Source organism: Bacillus rossius, chromosome 12 (assembly GCF_032445375.1).
Source record: "Bacillus rossius redtenbacheri isolate Brsri chromosome 12, Brsri_v3, whole genome shotgun sequence".
Classification (NCBI taxonomy): domain Eukaryota; kingdom Metazoa; phylum Arthropoda; class Insecta; order Phasmatodea; family Bacillidae; genus Bacillus; species Bacillus rossius.
In genome coordinates this window covers 42,641,461-42,661,416 of record NC_086339.1, presented here as the reverse complement: position 1 = coordinate 42,661,416, position 19,956 = coordinate 42,641,461, and the positions used below count along the sequence as shown (strand labels likewise).

The following is a 19,956-nucleotide window of genomic DNA, read 5'->3' as shown; positions in this document are numbered from 1 at the left end:
GCGGCTGGGGCCAACAGTGTTGACACTTTTTCACAAGATCTATGAGCTGTGCGCACCTGGGCTCAGTACATACTTCCTAATGGACAGATCCTACGTTTACTACGTATGGTGGATCTTTTACATGGCAGGAGTGAGCACGAGTACCCACCCCTGCCATGGGCCCCGCGGACCTGGAATGATACGCTATTCAAACGCGGCATGGTTCTAGAGATTGAACGGCTACGCACAGAGGTTGAGGAGAACCCATCCCAACTTGCTACGCCACCGGATAGCCTCCAGCTGCCGAGTACCCCAGGTGACCACCAGTGCTTGCCCCCACTGTGGGAATGGTAAGTACCGACACGGCACATGCTTCTCACATCCCTGGGACCCCTCGGTCACCCAGTTGCTCGTGATCCAGCCGAGGCTACCCGCCTCTGCTAGCTTTGCAGGCTAGTAGCTCAACACTTCCACTCGTCATTAGAGCGGGGACTCCTCTGAGTGTGCTCCAAGCGATAGGAGCCACCACTGACACCACGAGTCCATCTCCAAATCTGGTCCGGGGCCGTAAAAGAAAACCTCAGCGGGGATCTGTCTCATCAAAAGATCAGTCCCATGGTACCCTTCATCTTCAGGCAGAGTGCTTTCCCGGCACCGCCTACAGTCCCAGCGACCGCTGCCCTCAGGGTCATGGATATCCTCAGTTACTCACTTCGGAATCTCCCCCGCCTCTGGGTTACAGCCTCGTAAGGCCCGGGTTGCGCCCGACCACGGCGACCCTCAGGCCTCTCAGCGGCCCTTCGCTATTCCATACACACCATTGGTTCTTCACGGCGAACCAGGTGTCTTGAGACACCACCTAGGGTTTGGGGGTCCAAAACCCTCCGATAGATTTTCGGCAGGGCAAGTTGCAGCCACCTGTCCACAGCCTACTAGTCTACCAGAATACCCGTTACGACACACCGAGGAAGTCAGAGGAGTGGGCACCATCGGCATTGCCCTTATTTGTATCACAACACTGGCGCCACGAGAAGGCTATGTATTCGGTAACCTGGCGAGAGCATCACTCAGATACTAGAGCCGGCTACAGCTCCGACACGTCGCAGGTCAGCAATCATTTCCCGTAGGGACCCAGGCACCTTGACCAGCAACAGTGTTGACAGAAGGATACGTGGACCGCTGGCTCAGGTTTGCGACAAGGGACGTGGCACGGGCTGTGTGTGTCTGGTAAACAAGTGTAGGCGCTGATAAGGCGTCAGAGGCCGAGAGGGCTGAGGCGAGCGCTGACCCGGGTCAGAGCGGCGTCTGGCGCCGAGACATCAGCGTCCGTCGCGGTCCGGGAGAGGCGCGATGCTGCGTCTGCTGGCGCTGCTGGTGCTGGCGCCTGGCGGCGGTGAGTCGCGGCTGCTACACTCTTCCGTTCTCCCGTCACGACAAGTCGGGACACGTGCTTTTCCCGGGGAAAACAAATATCCGACAGTTCATTAGACTTCAATATTGTATTCCCGCGCCAGTAGTAGTTGTTCGGCGTATGATAGAAGTGCACTGCCATCAGGTCTTTTACGGTACGCGCGAACCCCAAATCAAGCGGTTTGAAGGCTTTTATTACATAATAAACTATCAGAATTACTTGTTTATTTCGGACTAGAGGTAACACGTAGACACAGGTAGCCTTGTAATTGGCGACCATCTGCAAAAGAGGTCCCCCTTTTTTTTGCTAGGCCATTCAGGATGCATTTTCTTCGCATTGAATGGCTGTGATTGTTGATCTGACTGTAAATATGCATCTGAAACAATAAACACAGCCAACATCGAAACATTAATCCATGCTACATAATTTTTCAACACACAGCTGCTCTGAAAATCTTTCCGCGAAAAATACACATGGCCCTTATTATGTATAAGGAATTTTTATTTAAGCCTTTTAAAAACTTTCTCAAAATTTGTGTGCCACAGTTTTTTTGCAAAATTGTTTATAGAATTAAAACGTCACCTTGATAAAAATTATTTTAATTTTAAGGCAAGTTAATTTCTGATCTTAAAATCGATAACAAAACTCAAATTAAAAGTAAATCATGATATTCAAGTAACTTATCATAGGCGTGGGATTAATTTGAATTTCGGGTTTTAATCTCAATGTTTGTGTATTGTTACTTGGGTCACTAGTAGGTATTAACTGCTAGCCTAGTATGCCTAGCCAGTTTTCGTGTAGGCTATTGCTGCACTGTGATATTTATTTTTATTCTGTAAAAAGGCAAGAGAAAATATTTTTTTTTTCACGCAATGAACTAAAAACTTTGATGGTTATTACTCTAGTCCATGAACTGAGTTCACGGCCAGTTCTTAAGACTGTTCGTTATTACGACTGCCGAGCGGAAGTTGTACTGCAAACTGTGGATCAGTGTATAAGATTGGTTAATTTACAAGGACCAAGCGCCCTTATATCATCGCTTCGTCATGAAAGTCGTTAGAGACCTCTGCTGTTAATGTTAAACTGAAAAAAGGGGGGTGTTTGTAGTTTCAAGACACTGGACACACTTTCATAGGAACAGAGTTAGAGACACGGTTCCACCATTCGTATTGCGGTTTTACGTGGTTTCTCTAATACCTGCGAGGAAATGCTTGCCAATTTTCCGTACGACATCCCGTCGCCAATGCCTTTCCCAATATTCCAACCTGTGTATACGTGTTAACGTTAGTCCAAAAATAAGCAAGCAATTCTGATCGTATAATGTGGTCTAAAAGCCTAAAAACCGTTTAATTTGGGTTTCACGCGTACCGTAAAAGACCTGATGGCAGTGCACTTCTATCATACGCCAAACAAGTACTATCAGGAGCGCGATGACCTACAGGAATGCGTTGTGCGAGTTAGGTGAGGGTAGAGAATTGAATATATATAATCAGATTATATTTATTTATTTTTATTTCATAACCTCTACCAAAGCACTTAGTTTTAAAGCAAATAAATATAACCCTCATGCTAAAAGTTTTTTTACGTCTACAAGGTTTCCAAGCAGTGAAGAGAGGGATTTGTGACAATCATGGAGGGGTTTTGTTCGAACTTGCCCTGTTGTGTGTATAACGGTTGTAGCAGAAAAAAAGTACTTTAATATATTTTGCAAAATAATAAATTGTATTGATATGATTAAAAACTTACAACATATGTTTAATATGTTACAGAAATTACAATATATCCAATACATGTACCTACGCGTACATAATTAGTCAAAACTAAATATATACCAGAAACTAAACTTTAATTTTTATTCATTTTTAGTGGTGCATCACAGTAATCATTTTGTGTTGCAATTGGTTAAACAAAATGCATGTAAATGTTCACACTTCATATGCATTGTTCACATTTTTTAGTTAGTAAAATTGCGTAAATATTTTATGTAGCCTAATTGGAATTAAATTAAATGCTTCGTGTGTAAAAGCATTTAAGAAAGGACAAAATACATCCTTTTAATTACTTACAACGTCAAAAACAATTTTTCATAATTGCAGCTTTAATTTTCTCAAATGTTTACAAAATCTTTTTTTTTGGTTACTGACTTTCGCCAAATAATAAACAAGTATTACTCCTGTAAAATATAAAACATTAATATTTATTAAATTCATAAGTAACTTATAATGTGTTTACTTAGTATTTTAAGTTTACTGAAAATTTTTTAATAATTCAGTTCATAAGCGCGACTATCCTTTTTTTCAGGCCTGACATTTCCCACCGTAGCCAATACTACACAGTTCGAGAGAATAATGGGAGGTTCATATGCTAGAGCTGATGAATTTCCTTTCATGGTAAGTGTAGGCTGTTTGTAGGTTAATTTTTTTTAAATACTTATGTTTAGATTTTAAAAAATTATTTTCTTCATAATTGTAGTTTTCCTCAACTTATTATTAATAGAGAGTGCCAGATTATTACAAATAAACTGTAAGTAGCTACTTGATCTTTAAAAACAAATAACTGTTAAATTACTCTATACCAGATGGCCGTAAGATAGGCCTACGTGAATTTTTTTTATGTTGATTATCCCGCAATACATAACAACATTTTAAGTTAACATTAACTTTCTCGTAGACATACACTTAGTAAAAATGTACGAATAAAACCAATAGTGTACGTTTCCATAGAGACACATTAAACTTCGAACTCTGGACGGAGGCGTGTGGCACTCTCAGTAGTATACATTGGCCGGTCCGGGGACTGGGTCTGGGTCGTCCGCCATATTGGATTCTGATATCACGGCGTCAATCATGGTGTCAAATTTTCTCAAAATTCTCCAAATATGACTCAAAATTCCTTAAACTTCCTATAAATTACCCGATTTAGAGGGAATAATTCGTTTTGAGGAAAAAATTCCCGTTTTTCCCCGCAAAAAAACTGCAGAAAAAAAATTTTCGTATTGGAGCAAATCACTTCAGAGAAGGGCAGTATTCCTCAGAGAGATTCAATATTCCTCGAATATTGGCAAAATTCCTTACAAGCCCATCAAAGGGCATAACCTTGGCCTTGATAGTAAAATTGTAATCTTTCATTTTTGACCAAAAAATGCCAAAAACACAAAAAAAAAATGTTTACTTCAAATATTAAGTTTTCTAGTCCATAATAGTCATCATTTTGATTTCCGGAGAGGATATTTATGTACCTAATTAATGTTTAAAAAGAATATTTTCTTAATTAGAATTTAAATTTTTAATTTAAAACATTGCTTACATCACAACTGCTATTTGGAAAACCGTCCGCCATCTCGAAAATGCGTATTTTTTAGCTATTGGTTAAGGAAAAAATTACTTAATTAAATTTTAATAAAAATATCATGGAGTCTTAGGTTTTAACACGAATACTGTCCCTCTCCGAGGAATATTGCCCCTCCCTGAGGGATACTTCCCCTCTCCAAGGAATTTCGGCCTCGCCATATTTTTTGAGGAAAAAAATGGGAAATCTTACCTTAAATAAATAACAGTTTAAAAAACTAAAAAACACGCTTTTATAGAAAATCCAACTAAAAAATAGAAAATAAATTTTAATAAATTTAATTTAATAATAGTGTAAAATAAAAAAAAATGTATTTTATTTAAAAAAACGTGGGGTGCATGGTGTAAATAGTTATAATTATTTTACTGACAGATATGAGTAGAAGGATTATCATTTTGATAATATCTTAAAAAGCACCCCACGCTTTTTTTTTTAAATAAAATACATTTTTTATTTTACACTATTATTAAATTAAATTTATTAAAATTTATTTTCTTTTTTTTAGTTGGATTTTTTATAAAAGCGTGTTTTTTATTTTTTAAACTGTTTTTTATTTTTTACTTTTTAGTTTTGTTTATTTATAAAAGCGTGTTTTTTAAATTTTTTTAAACTGTTATTTGTTCTAATCTACTATTAATTCCGTGATAACTATAAGTAACTGTATTTATTTTACAAATTATTAATGTGTACAGTTGTATTGATAGTCAAATCTCGATTTTAGAAGCCATTCAAAAATTTTAACGTTATCAATATATACAGTGAGACTTAATGGTATAAGGTTATTGACGAACAAGTGATATCAACCAGTCTTATATACTGTACGAAATTAATGCTGTGAAGCAGGAAATGGTGGGAGTTACGGATTAATTATTACGTGAAGCGTTCCACATTTACGTAACAGGAATTTTGGGAAGGATAAGGATTTAGAAAGGATGAGGAAAGGACCTGCTCAATGAGAGTGCATACAATATGTGAGAAAAATTCGGATAGACCGGACTGGGATTCGAACCCAGAGCCTTCCGATGACATGTCGGCTGCTCTACCATCGGGCGCTCGATGTACGATAAATATGATACAATGCGCCCCACGCTTTTTTCACAATAATACTAGTATTTTTCATTCATATTTGTTTTAAGCTTATTTTAAAAATTATTTCCTCAATTTCTTTCAGGTAAAAATCCTTAAACCGTAAGTTTTGCTCTCTATACAAATATGTTTTTGATATATCATCTGTCAAACTTATCCATATTTTCCGTGTTTGATGTCTTTTATTTAAAGAGTTACTGACCTTGGCATAGTTTGGAGTATTTGTAACTGCTTGGTGTAGATTTTCAGGTTGGTGTTCGAGTGGAATTTCAAAAATCTGCCCATCAGGTGTAGCTATTGAGGTTATGCATATGGTGTTTGATTTCCCATCTGCTGTTGGTTTCACAGCAAAATCAAACTTCAATTTTACCATGTTTCGAGAAATATTTGCATAAAATGTTGTTTTATAATAATGTTTCACTATTGGTTAATTGGTAAAATGAAACAAATACGTAATTGTGTTTCTCTATTTAACGAAAGAAACAACATTTAAAGACCTTATTTCAGGTTTTTGTTTCTTCATATTTTTACAAATAAAGATAATATTCTCTTCAAGAAAGTATATTGTTCACAATAATCATAACCCACTCTCACTTTTCATTTAATTAAATGTCAAAATATTTAGTAGGCTTTGTTTATATAGCGCCAAAGACAAACTGAAAGAAAAGAGTTCGCACATTGTAAAGAAAACCATTTCGGTCATGTGCGAACTCTTTTCTTGTGAAATTATATAAATTGACAAAAATCTTATTTTGAAAATTTAATAATGGAATAATCTTATCAAATTAGTGTATTGTCATCTGTCCTTGAAAAATCTACAAAGTTTGAATGAAATCTGGCCTTTTAAAGTGGGTCAAAATCGCATCCAAAGGAGTCGGTTACAAACATACAAACAAACATACAGGTGAAGCTAATATAAAGCGTGTAAAAAAGGAATTGTTTATTCAAAATAGTGAAAGTTCTAGGAATTTGGAAGATTTTTGAGGAAATTTGACACCTATATGGTCGCCGTGCGGTATGTGTTCAAGATGGCGGACATCAGCTTAGGCTCCACGACCCAGATCCAGTCTCTGGACCGGCTAATATATATTGCTTCGCTCCTTTCAGAAATGTTTTATACTGTATAGTCCCTGGCTAGCCCTATAACAATATCTTTTTAACAAATTCCAAAAAAACTTTAAGAGATTCCGTTTGTTTCCATTAAATTAATATTTGTAACTTTGTATCAGGTATAGGTACAATAACCACGAATATATTAAACGAAACATTGTATAGTAAATAATTTTAATCTTTATCTTTATCATAAACTGCTATAGCAGCAAGCCAAGTGAACAAATTATTTACAATAAATATTCTATAAAGTTCCATTATAATCGTTATTTAATTTAATGTTAGTGATAATTTTTTGAAGGGATATTTTATCGTGTATACCTTCAAGAAATATAAAATTTATAAATTTAATTTGTTCTTTAAAATAACGTGACTTCAGTCAATTATTTTGCGTTTTAATGTTTCAAATCTTGTCTAAATTCTTTTAAAATATATTTGTGTTTGTATCAATGTTATTTATTTTTTAGATATTTAATTTTAGATTTTTTTAAGTGTTTTAATGTTATTCATATGATTATTTGAGTTTATTGTTTTAATAATGACTTGGAAAATAGGACAGTCTCTTTTGATTGGCATACATTTAATATAACGTTTAGCACATGTGTTAGTACGGATTCTTATCTTCGTGCTATACAATTTCGCTCTTACATTTCATAAGCTGAATTATTCAAGGGTGGATTTTAATATTTTAAGAATTTTTTTCCATAAGTCACTTGATATTAAAAACAATTACGGTTAAAATAGTTAACTTTCCTAATTCAAATTAAACTGCACAGTGAACTAAAACCTTTTTAAGAAAATAAAATTAAATTCTATATATTATAAATATTATTTTGAGATATATCTCTGTTTTGTCCTCGAAACAAATAAGTATTAAAAATGTATCATTGTACGTTATTCATTTCAAAACAGAACATCCCTTTCTGAAATGCATAGCAGTTAACTAAATAACATGCATGTGGTTGCACATGTATAGGTTTGATTTCTTTTGTATCCAAAAATATATTCCAATAGTTTGATAATAACACTATTACTGATTAAATTTTAATTATGTGTATTTTAAACACATTTTTCTAAATTTTTTAACAAAAATTTTGTTCTATTATTGCATCACAATCGTAATAACGGTTGGTAGAAACACCAGAATCTTTTTAATTCACACTACGGATAACATTTTGTTGTGCATATGTGAAGTTAAAAAAGTTAGAAAAACAACATAAATATTAAAAATAGATTAAAATAAATTGTATGTTACACCAAGTCCATTGCGTGCTAGTTGTAACATAGATTCAGTCTTATTGCTGGTACTTATAATTCTATAATATTATTTAAGTATCTATTTGACTATGCGTACTCAAGTAACTTAAATCGTTAAATATAAAATTATATTTTTTCATCAGAAAGTTAAAAAAAAAAAAAAACGACGTGGAATGTTTCAAACTTAGGAAGAAAATGCAATTTCCTTCAAACCAAACCAAATTTTTACAGCTGTGATGCTCACGAAATTTCTTGGTACGGCTTCGGGCGATATTGTCAGCTTAGGAAATATCGTTCTTGTTAGCTGTCTTCTTTAGGGGCTATCATTTGGCTCAAGGTTATAATGTCATGGAGATAACTGGGATGAACCATTTATCGTATTACGTTGTAGCATTAAGAGAGCTTCCAGATGGGGTAAAAACAGAGTTGTTTATTTCGCATTAAAAAACTTAGACAATTTTTAATTATGAATACGCATTTTCAAGGCTGTAGTTTCTGCCACCATCAATGTTATGTTTTGTACCAAATAAACAGTTAACTGTTAATTTATAGTAGTAAAATTCTACTTGTCTGTAAAAATTGTGATTTGATGCTTCTTTTTAATATTGTAGTTGTATTTTAAATTTTCTATAAATATATCGGTAGTAAAAACACTAAAAATATTTTTATAGCTTAGTAATTTTATATTATTAGTTAAATACTTTTAGAACTGATAAAAAATATTTATTCTTTCAGCTATCAGTTTTTACTACTAACCAAATTCTATTTACTCTACTTATAATTGTAAAAAAATTAGTGAAAGTTTAGGAATAATATCTGCAGTTCAAAAATGACCTGTGGAATAATATTTTGTCCACTTAAAAACAATCGCAGAAAAAAATCCAAACGGTCCATATCAAATAGACTAATGTTCTGTTATAGTGTGCCACAATTCAACACAAGTTCAAAAATACTTATAATTGAGCCAAAAAATCCTACAACACACTGCTTCCAATAAATGAAGTAAGATGAAAATGTCTAGCAAAGCTTTGATAAGGTATTAATTAAGAAAACCTTGTATGTATTTCCCACAATTTAGAATAAATTATTAATATTTGGTTTCAATTCCAATTTACTCAACTGAAGAAAGAAGTATTTTTAGGTAAAAAAGTAAACTAATGCCTTTCCCCAATTTACTGAGAGGGTAAAATTTCGCTTAAATATCAACAGTAAATGGTATGTATGTGGGAAGACGAGCACTGGCTTTAGGCTGTGGAGCGTGGGACAGTGTCATTGACCGGTTGCCATCTTGAAAATTCACAAAGTACTTAATATGACCCAAAAATCCACATCCCTATTTCTATAAAAAAAATTCCCGTTCAAAAGGGAAAATCTCCAGTTTTATTCCCAAATTATTACCCAAAAAATTCTGAAAGTTAAAAATATTCTTATATTAAAGACGCTGATCCTGAATGTTGACCTATTTTTGGTATTCAAGTCGACTGAACTATGATACCTGTATTCCATTTTACCTAAAACTCTAAAAACATAAAAAAAATATTTAAAGCAAATATGATAAGGTAGATTAAAATAAAAAAGAACTTACGCCATATAGTCCGGAGTTCTCAGTACTACTCCTAGTGTATGCACTACAAATATAATTCTAATATCCTTATTTCGTAATAGTAACCGTACAGCCGACTCCAAATACCACCGCCAAGTAAAATATAATTTCAGCCATAATAACGTCACGACCGTCATCTTGGTGGCCACCATCTTGTTTTCGTCTGTTAAAGTGCTCTACTAGAACTAATCAGGATAGTTTCCAAGCCTGTGTGGGATTCAGGATATGTACCGAAGCGCTATGGAATTTTTTTTTTGAGATATCGACTGCGCTGTCTTATATACGGAGACAAGGAACATTATGCATGAGTGACCACAGTTCCATGAATTTAAATTTCGCTGTCCGTCATAATTATAATTTATTTTACAACCATTTAAATAGTGCTTCAATTCTAAAGTAGGTGGGAGATCCCCAAGACTATCGTAATATTTTACGTTGCGCCCAGCTTTGGCATATACAGTCCCGTGTGTTCCAGGTACGTTTTATGTATCTAAATTAATAATACGGCACTCATTTCTAAAGTGAGAATTTCTTTTTAATTTTTTTAATGTCAATTTTTAATCAATGATGGTCAGAGGGCCGGCTGGCAGGTGTTTCAGTATCTTCTCTTCAGTTTTCCACCATTCTTCTTTCTTCTCTGTCTGGTCTCTCTGACAGACGTGGGAGAAGGACGCAGGAATAAACCTGAACTTTTTGTTTGCAACGGGATGTATACTAGACGCAACATAACTCCGAGCCTGGGTGACGGTTAGAAAATCGTTGTGTGTATGTGAGTCCCGACACTGGAGAAGGCAGACGTGGCGCGGCAGTGAGAGATAATACGTAACTTGATAACAGGGGCTACACGCTACTGCACAGAGTGAAAACTTAGTCCTTCGGTGAAATCCGACGAATACGTTGGTACTTACTAAACGTTTTCGTTTACAGTTTGGATCTGAGGTTTGTATGCATGTAGTGTATCACTTTTGTTCAGAGCCAGTGGTACATATGTAGTGCAGTACTTCAGTAAAGTACAACTTTATACATAAAATGCCTCCAGTGTTGTCAAAAGTTAAGAGTAAAAAAACTGCACTCGCAGGCGCGGGAAATCGTTTATAACGTTCTGCAGTTTATGGAAAATGAAGCGCGATTGCAGGAACCCTCCATTTCACTAGAGAAAGCACAGCTGAGAACAGCAAATGCGACGGGTGTGTCTCGCACGACTGTACAAACAATATGAAAAATGGCTCACCGAACAATTAATACAAAATCTTCCACCAAACATTGTTGTTGTGATAGATAATCACAATGTAAAAATAAATAAAACACCCACCTCCAGCTCGACAAAATTGGAAATGCAGCAGTGGTTAAGTAAGGAGAATATTTCCTTTACTAGCGACATGCTCAAACCAAACTTGTATAACCTCATAAAGAAGCACAAACCTTCGCAAGTGCAGTACTCGGCAGACAGACTATTGGTAAATAGTGGCCACACATTACTTCGTCTGCCCCCTTATCATCCGGATTTGAATCCGATAGAAAGCATATGGGCTAAAGTTAAAGGAGAAGTCGCTTCAAGAAATGTTACTTGCAATTTGGCAAATGTAAAAAAAAACTTTGCGAGGAAATATTTAACCGAATGGGTCCAGAAGATTAGATACCGATTTGCAATCACGCCAAGACACTCGAGAACGAATACTGGGATAAGGATGTGCGTTTTGACATTGAAATTGATAAAGCGATTGTTCAGTTAGGTGATGCAAACAGTGACAGCAGTGACGTTTACACATCAGACTCTACGGATGGAACAGTCAGTGGCGTTGAAGAACTGAGGTAGTGCGTAGAACGTCAGTGGTAAGTGGTCAATGTTTTCTGCTTTTCTCTACCTGCTGTGCAAGGTCGCCGTATCTGCTTATACTCCCTCCTCATCCACCCGACCCCCCACACGTGTTGCAGTCAACACTCCTCATGTGTGACGTAGCTCAAGCTCGGAGTTATATTGCGCCTAGTGTATTTCACCATTATTTTGACTTGGCAATTTAGCCTGTGGTTTAGCCGTATTCACAGTCTTTGCTTTGCCTGCAGCTCCACTTATTTAACTATCCAGCGCAGCCAGCGCTGGGATGATGAATGGTAGTGAAGGGTAGTAGCCCACCTTTATTTACACGGTTTTTCTTTGTTGGTTTAGATTTGAAACCTGCGCCTACCTTACGTTTCACTCTCATTATCTTATTGATAGAGACCGGAAAAATTCGCGGATTCATTTCGTGAAATGCTAAAATTCAAATAATTATACCTGGGTGCTGCTGCTTCTGCCGTTGGTTCACTGTTAATCTGGAGTAAAGAGGGCCAATTAGAGATCCTCACTCGTAGAAGTGTCGAATCACAGGCTGCCCAGTCGAGACGACTCACAAGTCAACAGCCAATGAACAGTTGGCATTTGCCCGTGTGTGTAGAGGATAGTGGAGTCTATCCTGGAGGTTGTTGAACCCGCGAATTTTTCCGGTCTCTACTTATTGACATCCCAAGCTGCAACTTTCTCTCCGAGTTTCGTTCCCGGATCCTTTGCTATTTGTGCGGCTTTTTTGTGCTAATATAGCGTCGGCTATGTGTCTGAAGCTTGGATTATCGCTTTGAGAATAGCTAATATCTTGATGTTTGCAAGTTCTATCTAGCGTGTTTATCCCTGAGTTACCACGTGCTAATCTCTTGGCTAGATTCGTTCCCGGATAACAGTATTGTAATCCCGGGAGGTGTAACTCAATAGTTATTTTATTAGTCATTTTATTAACTAACCCAGCACATTTTTTTAACCTTTTTTCATGCACAGCACATAACAGCATACTGATTAGTTTTTTTTGTGTAAGCATACTGGTTTTATTGTTTCTTGATTAGTAGAGACCTGCAAAATTCGCTGTTTTGATGGCCTTCAGGATAGAATGCACATACCCCTGTACACTCGGGCCAATAACGCAAGTTCATTGGCTGCCGACTTGTAAGTCGTCTCAGCTGGTTTGTCTGTGATTCGATCCTTTTTTTGGCTGAGGGTTTATAACTGGTTAAGATTCGTCCAGATGAACAGTAAGCCAATAGCCAAATCATCTAAGAGGTATATGTGTTTGAATTCTAGCCTATCACCGAATGAATCCGCGAATTTGTCAGTTCTCTATTGATTAGTTATGTAATGTAAGTAGTGCCACAGCGTGAGTAGCTGCCTGTGCAGATTACACAGGAAAATGCAGCCAGTGGTCATGAATCGCGAAACGAATCTCCATTGCCTTCTGCAGTGAGATGCATCATCGCCGGTCCCTCCGATTGTGGAAAAAAAAAAACATGTGTTCTAAGTTTACTGGAGGAACCAAACAGTCTTCGCTACGAGAATTTTGCATTTGTATTCAAAGTCGCTGCAAGAGTCAAAGTATCAGCGCTCGGCTACGGTTCTGAATGCTGTGGAAGTCTTGGAATATTAGCTAGTTTTGAAAATGCATATTTAGTGTGTCCCAGTGAAGCCAGGCTCAAATAAGTGTATGTGATTGATGACACTATGTGCGAGAAACAAGGTATCATACAGCAGTATTTTTCTATGGGTCAACACGCAAATGTCGATTGTTTTATCTGGTTCAAAAATACAGCAGGATTCCTAAACATTTGCTTCGAGATAATTCGTACTTTTCCACATGGATTAACTTCATATACGCCATTCTTATGGTTCATGTCAACAGTGACATGGTTTTTCATTTTATTTATTTATTTTCGTTTAATTTACTTTTTGCTTGTTTACGTGAAGGAGAATAGAATTTACCTTACAAAAATTGGTCTGTAAATATATATTTTTATTTCTTGTAAGCTCGTGAAAATTGAAACATGGTACTTTTCTGTTTTATTTAATTTTTCTAATATGTTTGGAAGGTAATAAAGAATTTTCAAGATGGTGGTTAATATGGCCTAATCTACGTATTTATCAAATTATTTTATGTGGCGAAGTTAAGGGTGTGGCATCGTCATGCCACTGGCCTATTTTTCCTGGTTTTATGCTGTTTGTTAATTGCAACGTTTTTAAAATTTCCTTGTTTTAAAAAAAAATCTTCCATTAGCAATTATAATTTAATTTTGTGTATTTTATTTAACCACTTTTCTTGTGCTTTTTTTTTACCTAAGGTTGTCTATATAGTCGGCAGGGGCTAAAAGATTTATATTTTGTAATTTTTTTGATAATACTGACCAACTAAATTTATATTCATTATGAAATTAATTTTAATTTGGTTAATTTTGCATATTTATTAATCTATGTCCTTTACTTCAATATTGAGGGCCCCTATCTTTTTGATAGAGAGATCACGCGAGTGAACATTTTGCACTTTTTCTTAGTAAAGAAAATATTATTTTTTTAAAACTATATCAAATTTTAGCTGCAATTTCTTTTAAGTCATTAATGCGCCAAGTGCATTGACACGTTCGTGTATTTGTTCGCGCGTTATTGCCTGGTAAATAAATTTCATGAATTTAAATAATTTTTTGCCTTGGAATTACGTGTCATATTTTACGGCTAATCGTGCAGCCTTGCATTTTGATTACTGAGCTGTTTACTTTACATTTGCTCACTCCCGGAAATTGGACGGAGACGTATTTTTTTAATGGAGAAACTGTCTATTCGGGGAGCGGGGACAAGAGTAGCTGACTGTGTGGAACAGTACCGAGAAATTTTTGATGTGAAAACTTTCTTTTGCCGCGTTGGTCGATTTTTGATTGGGGCAAAACTTAGCTATGGGTACGCGTCACCGACATGCTCGTGACGTGTTGCGCCAGACTGGCGAATCGCAGCGGCCTGTGTACATGTATACGCGTATATGCACTAATACATTGTATATACTCGACTGTATCATGTGCGTGTTGGACTCTTTTTTGAATGGGTAAAATCTTGTGAGTTCGCGTCACCGACATGCTGTAGTAGCAGCAAGTGAAGTTAATTTGACCACGTGATTACATGACCTAGGTCTGACATCATGGTAAGTCATAGATAGGTAATGAATTTTTACGTAATTTTGACATACCACTGACATCTTTTGTGACTAAAAAATTATGTAAGGATAAATGATACCATGCTGACATCGTACTGATATAAACCAAAACCATTTTCTTACATACATTTGACGTAGAAATGATGCCATATTACACATTTAAAAACAAAGTTTTAAGGTTTCACTTCTGTTGACAGACCCCATGACTAGCTATTTTTTTTTACCCTCAAGGCCACTTTGTCTGTTACTTAACCACCTACATTTTGTACAATTAAATGCAAAGTTACATAAAAAATACATAAACAAGCTAACCTAAATAAAAGACAATAAACAAAAACATTATATATGATGTACAACTCAAAAAATACAATAACAACAAAATAAACAAAACCGTTACTAGCAAGCAATGGAGCATGTTTCAGACATGAATTTATTAACCTAAATAAAAGACAATAAAAACATGATAAACAACCTACAAAATTCAATACAAACTAAATAAACAAAACAATTACTAGCAAGTTATGATATAGAGACCTGCAAAATTCGCGGATTCAATTCGTGATATGCTACAATTCAAATAATTATACCTTACTGCTGCTTCTGCCATTGGTTCACTGTTAATCTGGAGGACTGTGGCCCATTTAGAGACCCTCACTCACAGAATTGTCGAATCACAGGCCACCCAGTCGAGACTTCACACAAGTCAGCAGCCAATGTACAGGTGCCATTTGCCCGAGTGTGTAGAGGATCGTGGAGTCTATCCTGGAGGTCACTGAATCCGCGAATTTTGCAGGTCTCTAGTAATGAAGCATGATTCACGCATATTAAGCTACGTGTTACTTATCTCATAATTATACCATTTTAAATAGTAAACTCAGGACAGAAATATGGTACGAAATTATGACGTTCTAGCTGTTAGTTAATAAACTCATATGGCGATAACGCACTTGAGCAGATGAAAACAAGATGGCTGCATCCAAGAAGAGAGTCGTAATGTCATTAGGCTGAATTAATATTATTCTTTGTATTAGTTCTAGGAACTGGCTATCTGGTAAATAATACGGAAGAAGAATGTGATAATTATTTTTAAAGTGCATAAACTGGTAATCGAACCGATGAATCCAAACTCGATCACGATTTTTTTTTTTCATTTTAATGTACTATATTATCAATAACTTTTTTTTAAATTTGGTTTGTGTTAATATGTAAAAAGATAATAGAGGTTTAGACGTTTACTTTATTTTGGAAAAAAAATAAAGATTAATAATTATAATGTTAAATATCAATATTTTAAGGGATCTTAAGCCGATGCATAGATTTTAAACTTCTGTCATTTTTGGGGAATAAAATGGAAAAATTTCCTTTTAGAACAGAATTATGTGTTACAGTATTTCTAGGATTTTTGTGGAAATGTTGGAGGTCATGAGGTCACACATCAAAGATGGCGGCGGGTCAATGACCTTGGTCAACGCTCCACAACCTCGACACAGCGCTAGTTTTTTTATAAACATTCTACTGTCTATCGCATTTTTTAACTTTCGTAGAGCTATCCCAACCATAGTAAAGATTGCCAACTTGGAAGCCTGTCATATTTTTTTGTAATTATCACATGTATTTAAGTTAATAGACAGTAAAATTATATTTTTGTAATGTTATTATCTATTTGGTTTGATTATGAGCGAAACCTCTCTCTCAAACAAACAGTTTTCTACTTGTAACATTAATAACAAGGATATTAATTAATTTACAATATTTTAAGCTTTTGTATTTCCGTTGGTAAAATCAACGCTTATAGCTTGAACTTATAAAAATATTGTTCCGCTCTCTTATTGGTGTCAAACTAAGCAAACAATTATATGTTTCTATGAATGAAAACTTAATAACCAATGTAATGCTTGTGAACATATAAATATCTAAGTAACACTTTTTTTTTTCCCTGTAGAAACATACAAAATGTTAAACATTACAAAGTTGACATTCAACCTGGAAAATAGTTTTCATGATTTTATTTTGTGTTGCAGTTGGCACTGGAAGATCTTGAAGAGCAATTCTGCGGCGCTGTTGCCATATCCGCCTACTGGGCAATAACAGCAGCGCACTGCGTGTATTCTGAGTAAGCGAAGCAACACGGTCGCGTGTTTGGTAGAGCAACAATTAATTCTTAAGCTTACCTCATGATTAACACACAGAAAAAAAATCATTGTTAAACTGCAGCATAAGTTTTAATTTTTGATTTAATGAACACATGGTTGGTGATGAGCGAGAATGACAGATAAAACATATGTGTTCCTGAAAATATTGTTATAACAGCGATAAAAAATTTACCTAGAAACATTTTTAAAAGTAATTATTTTTTATAAAACTGAATTTTAAAATGCTATAAAACACTTGTAAAATAAAGATGTTCAGTAAATATTTTAAATCATTACTTAAAAATTATATCATTATGTTATTTTTTTAATATGTTAAATAGCCAAAATTGAGGAAAAAATGCGTGTTTCTAAAGTTTATTATTTTCTTTGTTCTAAACATTCTTGATATAACCTGCCAGAAAGCAGAGTGTGAAAATATAATTTTTATAGTATTTCATGTTTGGCCTTAAATGATTCACAATATCCTTTCCTTAAAAAAAATATCTGAAAAACAACCTGAGGCAAATAATTAATAACTTTTAACTCTATATTTGATTTTAAGTAAAAATAAAAAAATCATTCAAGATAAAAAACTAAAAAAATTAACAATAATCCCACTTATGTAAATTTTTAACTAGTTCATAATGGAAAAGTAATATTATTACAGGAATTTAAATCTATAAACATTTAATGTTAGTAAAAATACTGATAGCTGAAAACACCTTTCCTTTTAGATTATGGTAGCCTTTACAGTTACAGTCATTACAGTTAAACTATTAAAACAGACAATCGAGACAAAATATTATTTTAAATATTATTCCAAATTAAATGTTCTGAAAAAATATAAAGCTTCGAAAGGCTTTATATGTCAGATACTAACTAATGAGTATGTAAAATTGTTCTACAGTAGCTACGAATCTAAACAGTTTTGAAACACTTATTGGCGCCTTTGACTGAGCTTTGATGATGCGAAATGCTCGTAGGAACAAATAGGTTTGAGTAACATCCTCGAACAGCTTCCCATCATCCCTGAATTAGACGGAATATGAAGCCCTGCATTAGAGCAGGGATAGAGGCCAGACGTGAGTAGAAGGCCGCCATGAGAAAGCCCTTTGAACCCCTGCGTAGATTGGAATCGGACCCGCTGAGGATCAAAAGCGGTTCACTTTAATATACCGAGAACTTTAAGGTAAAAGCACCTATTATGAGACCTTTCCTAATATGGGACCCTAGACTTTCTCAGCCGGGAGCTCCTCAACTCTAGCGGACAATACACTAACTCGGTGTAGGGAACGTTTTCTTGCGTGTGTATTGTTTTCATTAGCGAGCGAATGTGCAGACAAGCGTGGTTACCGATTTTGTGTTTTACGAGCTATCGAGTTTTCCACCGAGATAACAGAAACGGCTTACATATAAATCAAGGTAAGGTTACTTGTTATAACATTCATACATGCTGATTGCTATATAGATGAGTGGTTATGTGCATGCTAGTTAGATTGTGTTTCGTGCACTTTTTGTATCTGCAACACAATCACTTTTGTTCCGTATTGATGGCTCCTATTATGAGACCTACAGAGTACCCTTTTATGGGATACTATCTCATATTAGGAACCGGGTCTCATATTAAGAGCTTCCTGCTAAATAAAGTGTTATGCATTTAAACATGAGAGTATCAATTAACTATCGCCTTGTTACAACACAATGATGATTTATTATGTTATAATGTACTTAAATTGCTTCATATCTAATGTATAGCAATATAATTCTCGTTATTAACAAACTGTAGTGACATATTTCATAAGTAATGCTGGACTTAGGATATTAATTCATAGGCATAGATTAACAGTTTTCTTTGCCTAAAATGACATTGATTTGAACTTTATTTTTACCTTTCATATTAATGTTTTGCTTTTAGAGGGATCCTAGCCGAAATCCGAAAAGGAAGAAATGGACAAGGAGCAGATGATCCTAGCTGTCAAAGCTGTACAAACAGGTACTATGGGTTACAAGTCAGCAGCGAAACATTTTGGTGTATCAAAAAGCACAGTGGAAAGTTATATGAAAAATACTGAATTGCGTACTGATGATTTGGTAAATGTGCCATTAGGAAGAAGGCCTACATTAAGCTGTAAACTAGAAAATGAACTCGTACCGTACTTCATTGAGATGGATAAAAGGTTTTATGGGTTGAGGAAATGTGATATTAAAAGGATGGCCTTCCAACTAGCCATTGCTAATGGTATCAAACACCCATTCTCAGAAAAAATAAATCAGCTGGTAAGAAGTGAATGGGGTCTTTCTTAAAGCGTCATCCACAGTTGTCATTAAGAGTTCCCCAAGGCATTTCTCACGCCAGAGTAAAAGGTTTCAGTTCTGAAAATGTGAAAACATTTTTTGGGCTCTATGTAACTGAATTTGACAAAATTAAAGGCCGTCCTCACAGGTTGTACAATGTTGACGCGACTGGGGTAACTGTGGTACAGCACAGAGCTGAGAAGGTAATATCCCTGAAAGTAAAACGAGAAGTAGCTGCACTGACATCAGCTGAGAGAGGGTCACTCATAACAGTCGTTACTTGCATGAATGCAGTTGGTTATTTTGTCCCTCCATTGATAGTGTGGCCAAGGAAAAATATGAAAATAGAACTCATGGATGGGGCACCAGCTGGTTCTATTTGGGGGTGCCACCCTTCTGGGTGGATTCAGGGGGATTTGTTCACAAAGTGGTTTGATCATTTTTTGAATATACATAGCCATCACTTGAAGACCCTGTTCTTCTTGTTCTCGATGGCCACTACTCACACACCAGAAATGTTGATGTGATACGATTGGCTAGAGAGAACCACGTATCATTCATTTTTATCCCTCCTCACAGTTCACACAAAATGCAGCCACTGGATGTAGGCTTCATGAAACCACTGAAAACCTATTATGCCTCAGAAATACAGGCTTCTTTAAGAAACAACCCTAACCGTATTGTAACACCACTCTTGGTTGCAAAGTTGTTCAGTTCAGCATATCAACGAGCTGCAAC

At 35.6% G+C, this 19,956-nt stretch overlaps 1 protein-coding gene across 2 annotated transcripts in view; it reads left to right on the top strand.

The window, feature by feature from the left end:
- The first annotated feature begins 1,236 nt into the window (after positions 1–1,236).
- The window catches only part of LOC134537877 (trypsin-4-like), a 35,291-nt gene continuing 16,571 nt past the window's right edge, over positions 1,237–19,956 (top strand). Inside the window, exons 1-4 of one of the 2 annotated variants that reach the window (XM_063378772.1) lie at positions 1,249–1,372; positions 3,692–3,780; positions 16,813–16,904; positions 18,839–18,916. In XM_063378772.1, coding sequence (XP_063234842.1) covers positions 1,330–1,372; positions 3,692–3,780; positions 16,813–16,904; positions 18,839–18,916 — 302 coding nt within the window. In that variant the 5' untranslated portion in view covers positions 1,249–1,329. Of the gene's footprint in view, positions 1,373–3,691; positions 3,781–16,812; positions 16,905–18,838; positions 18,917–19,956 lie in introns of both variants that reach the window. The other variant, XM_063378773.1, reaches the window with a different exon arrangement.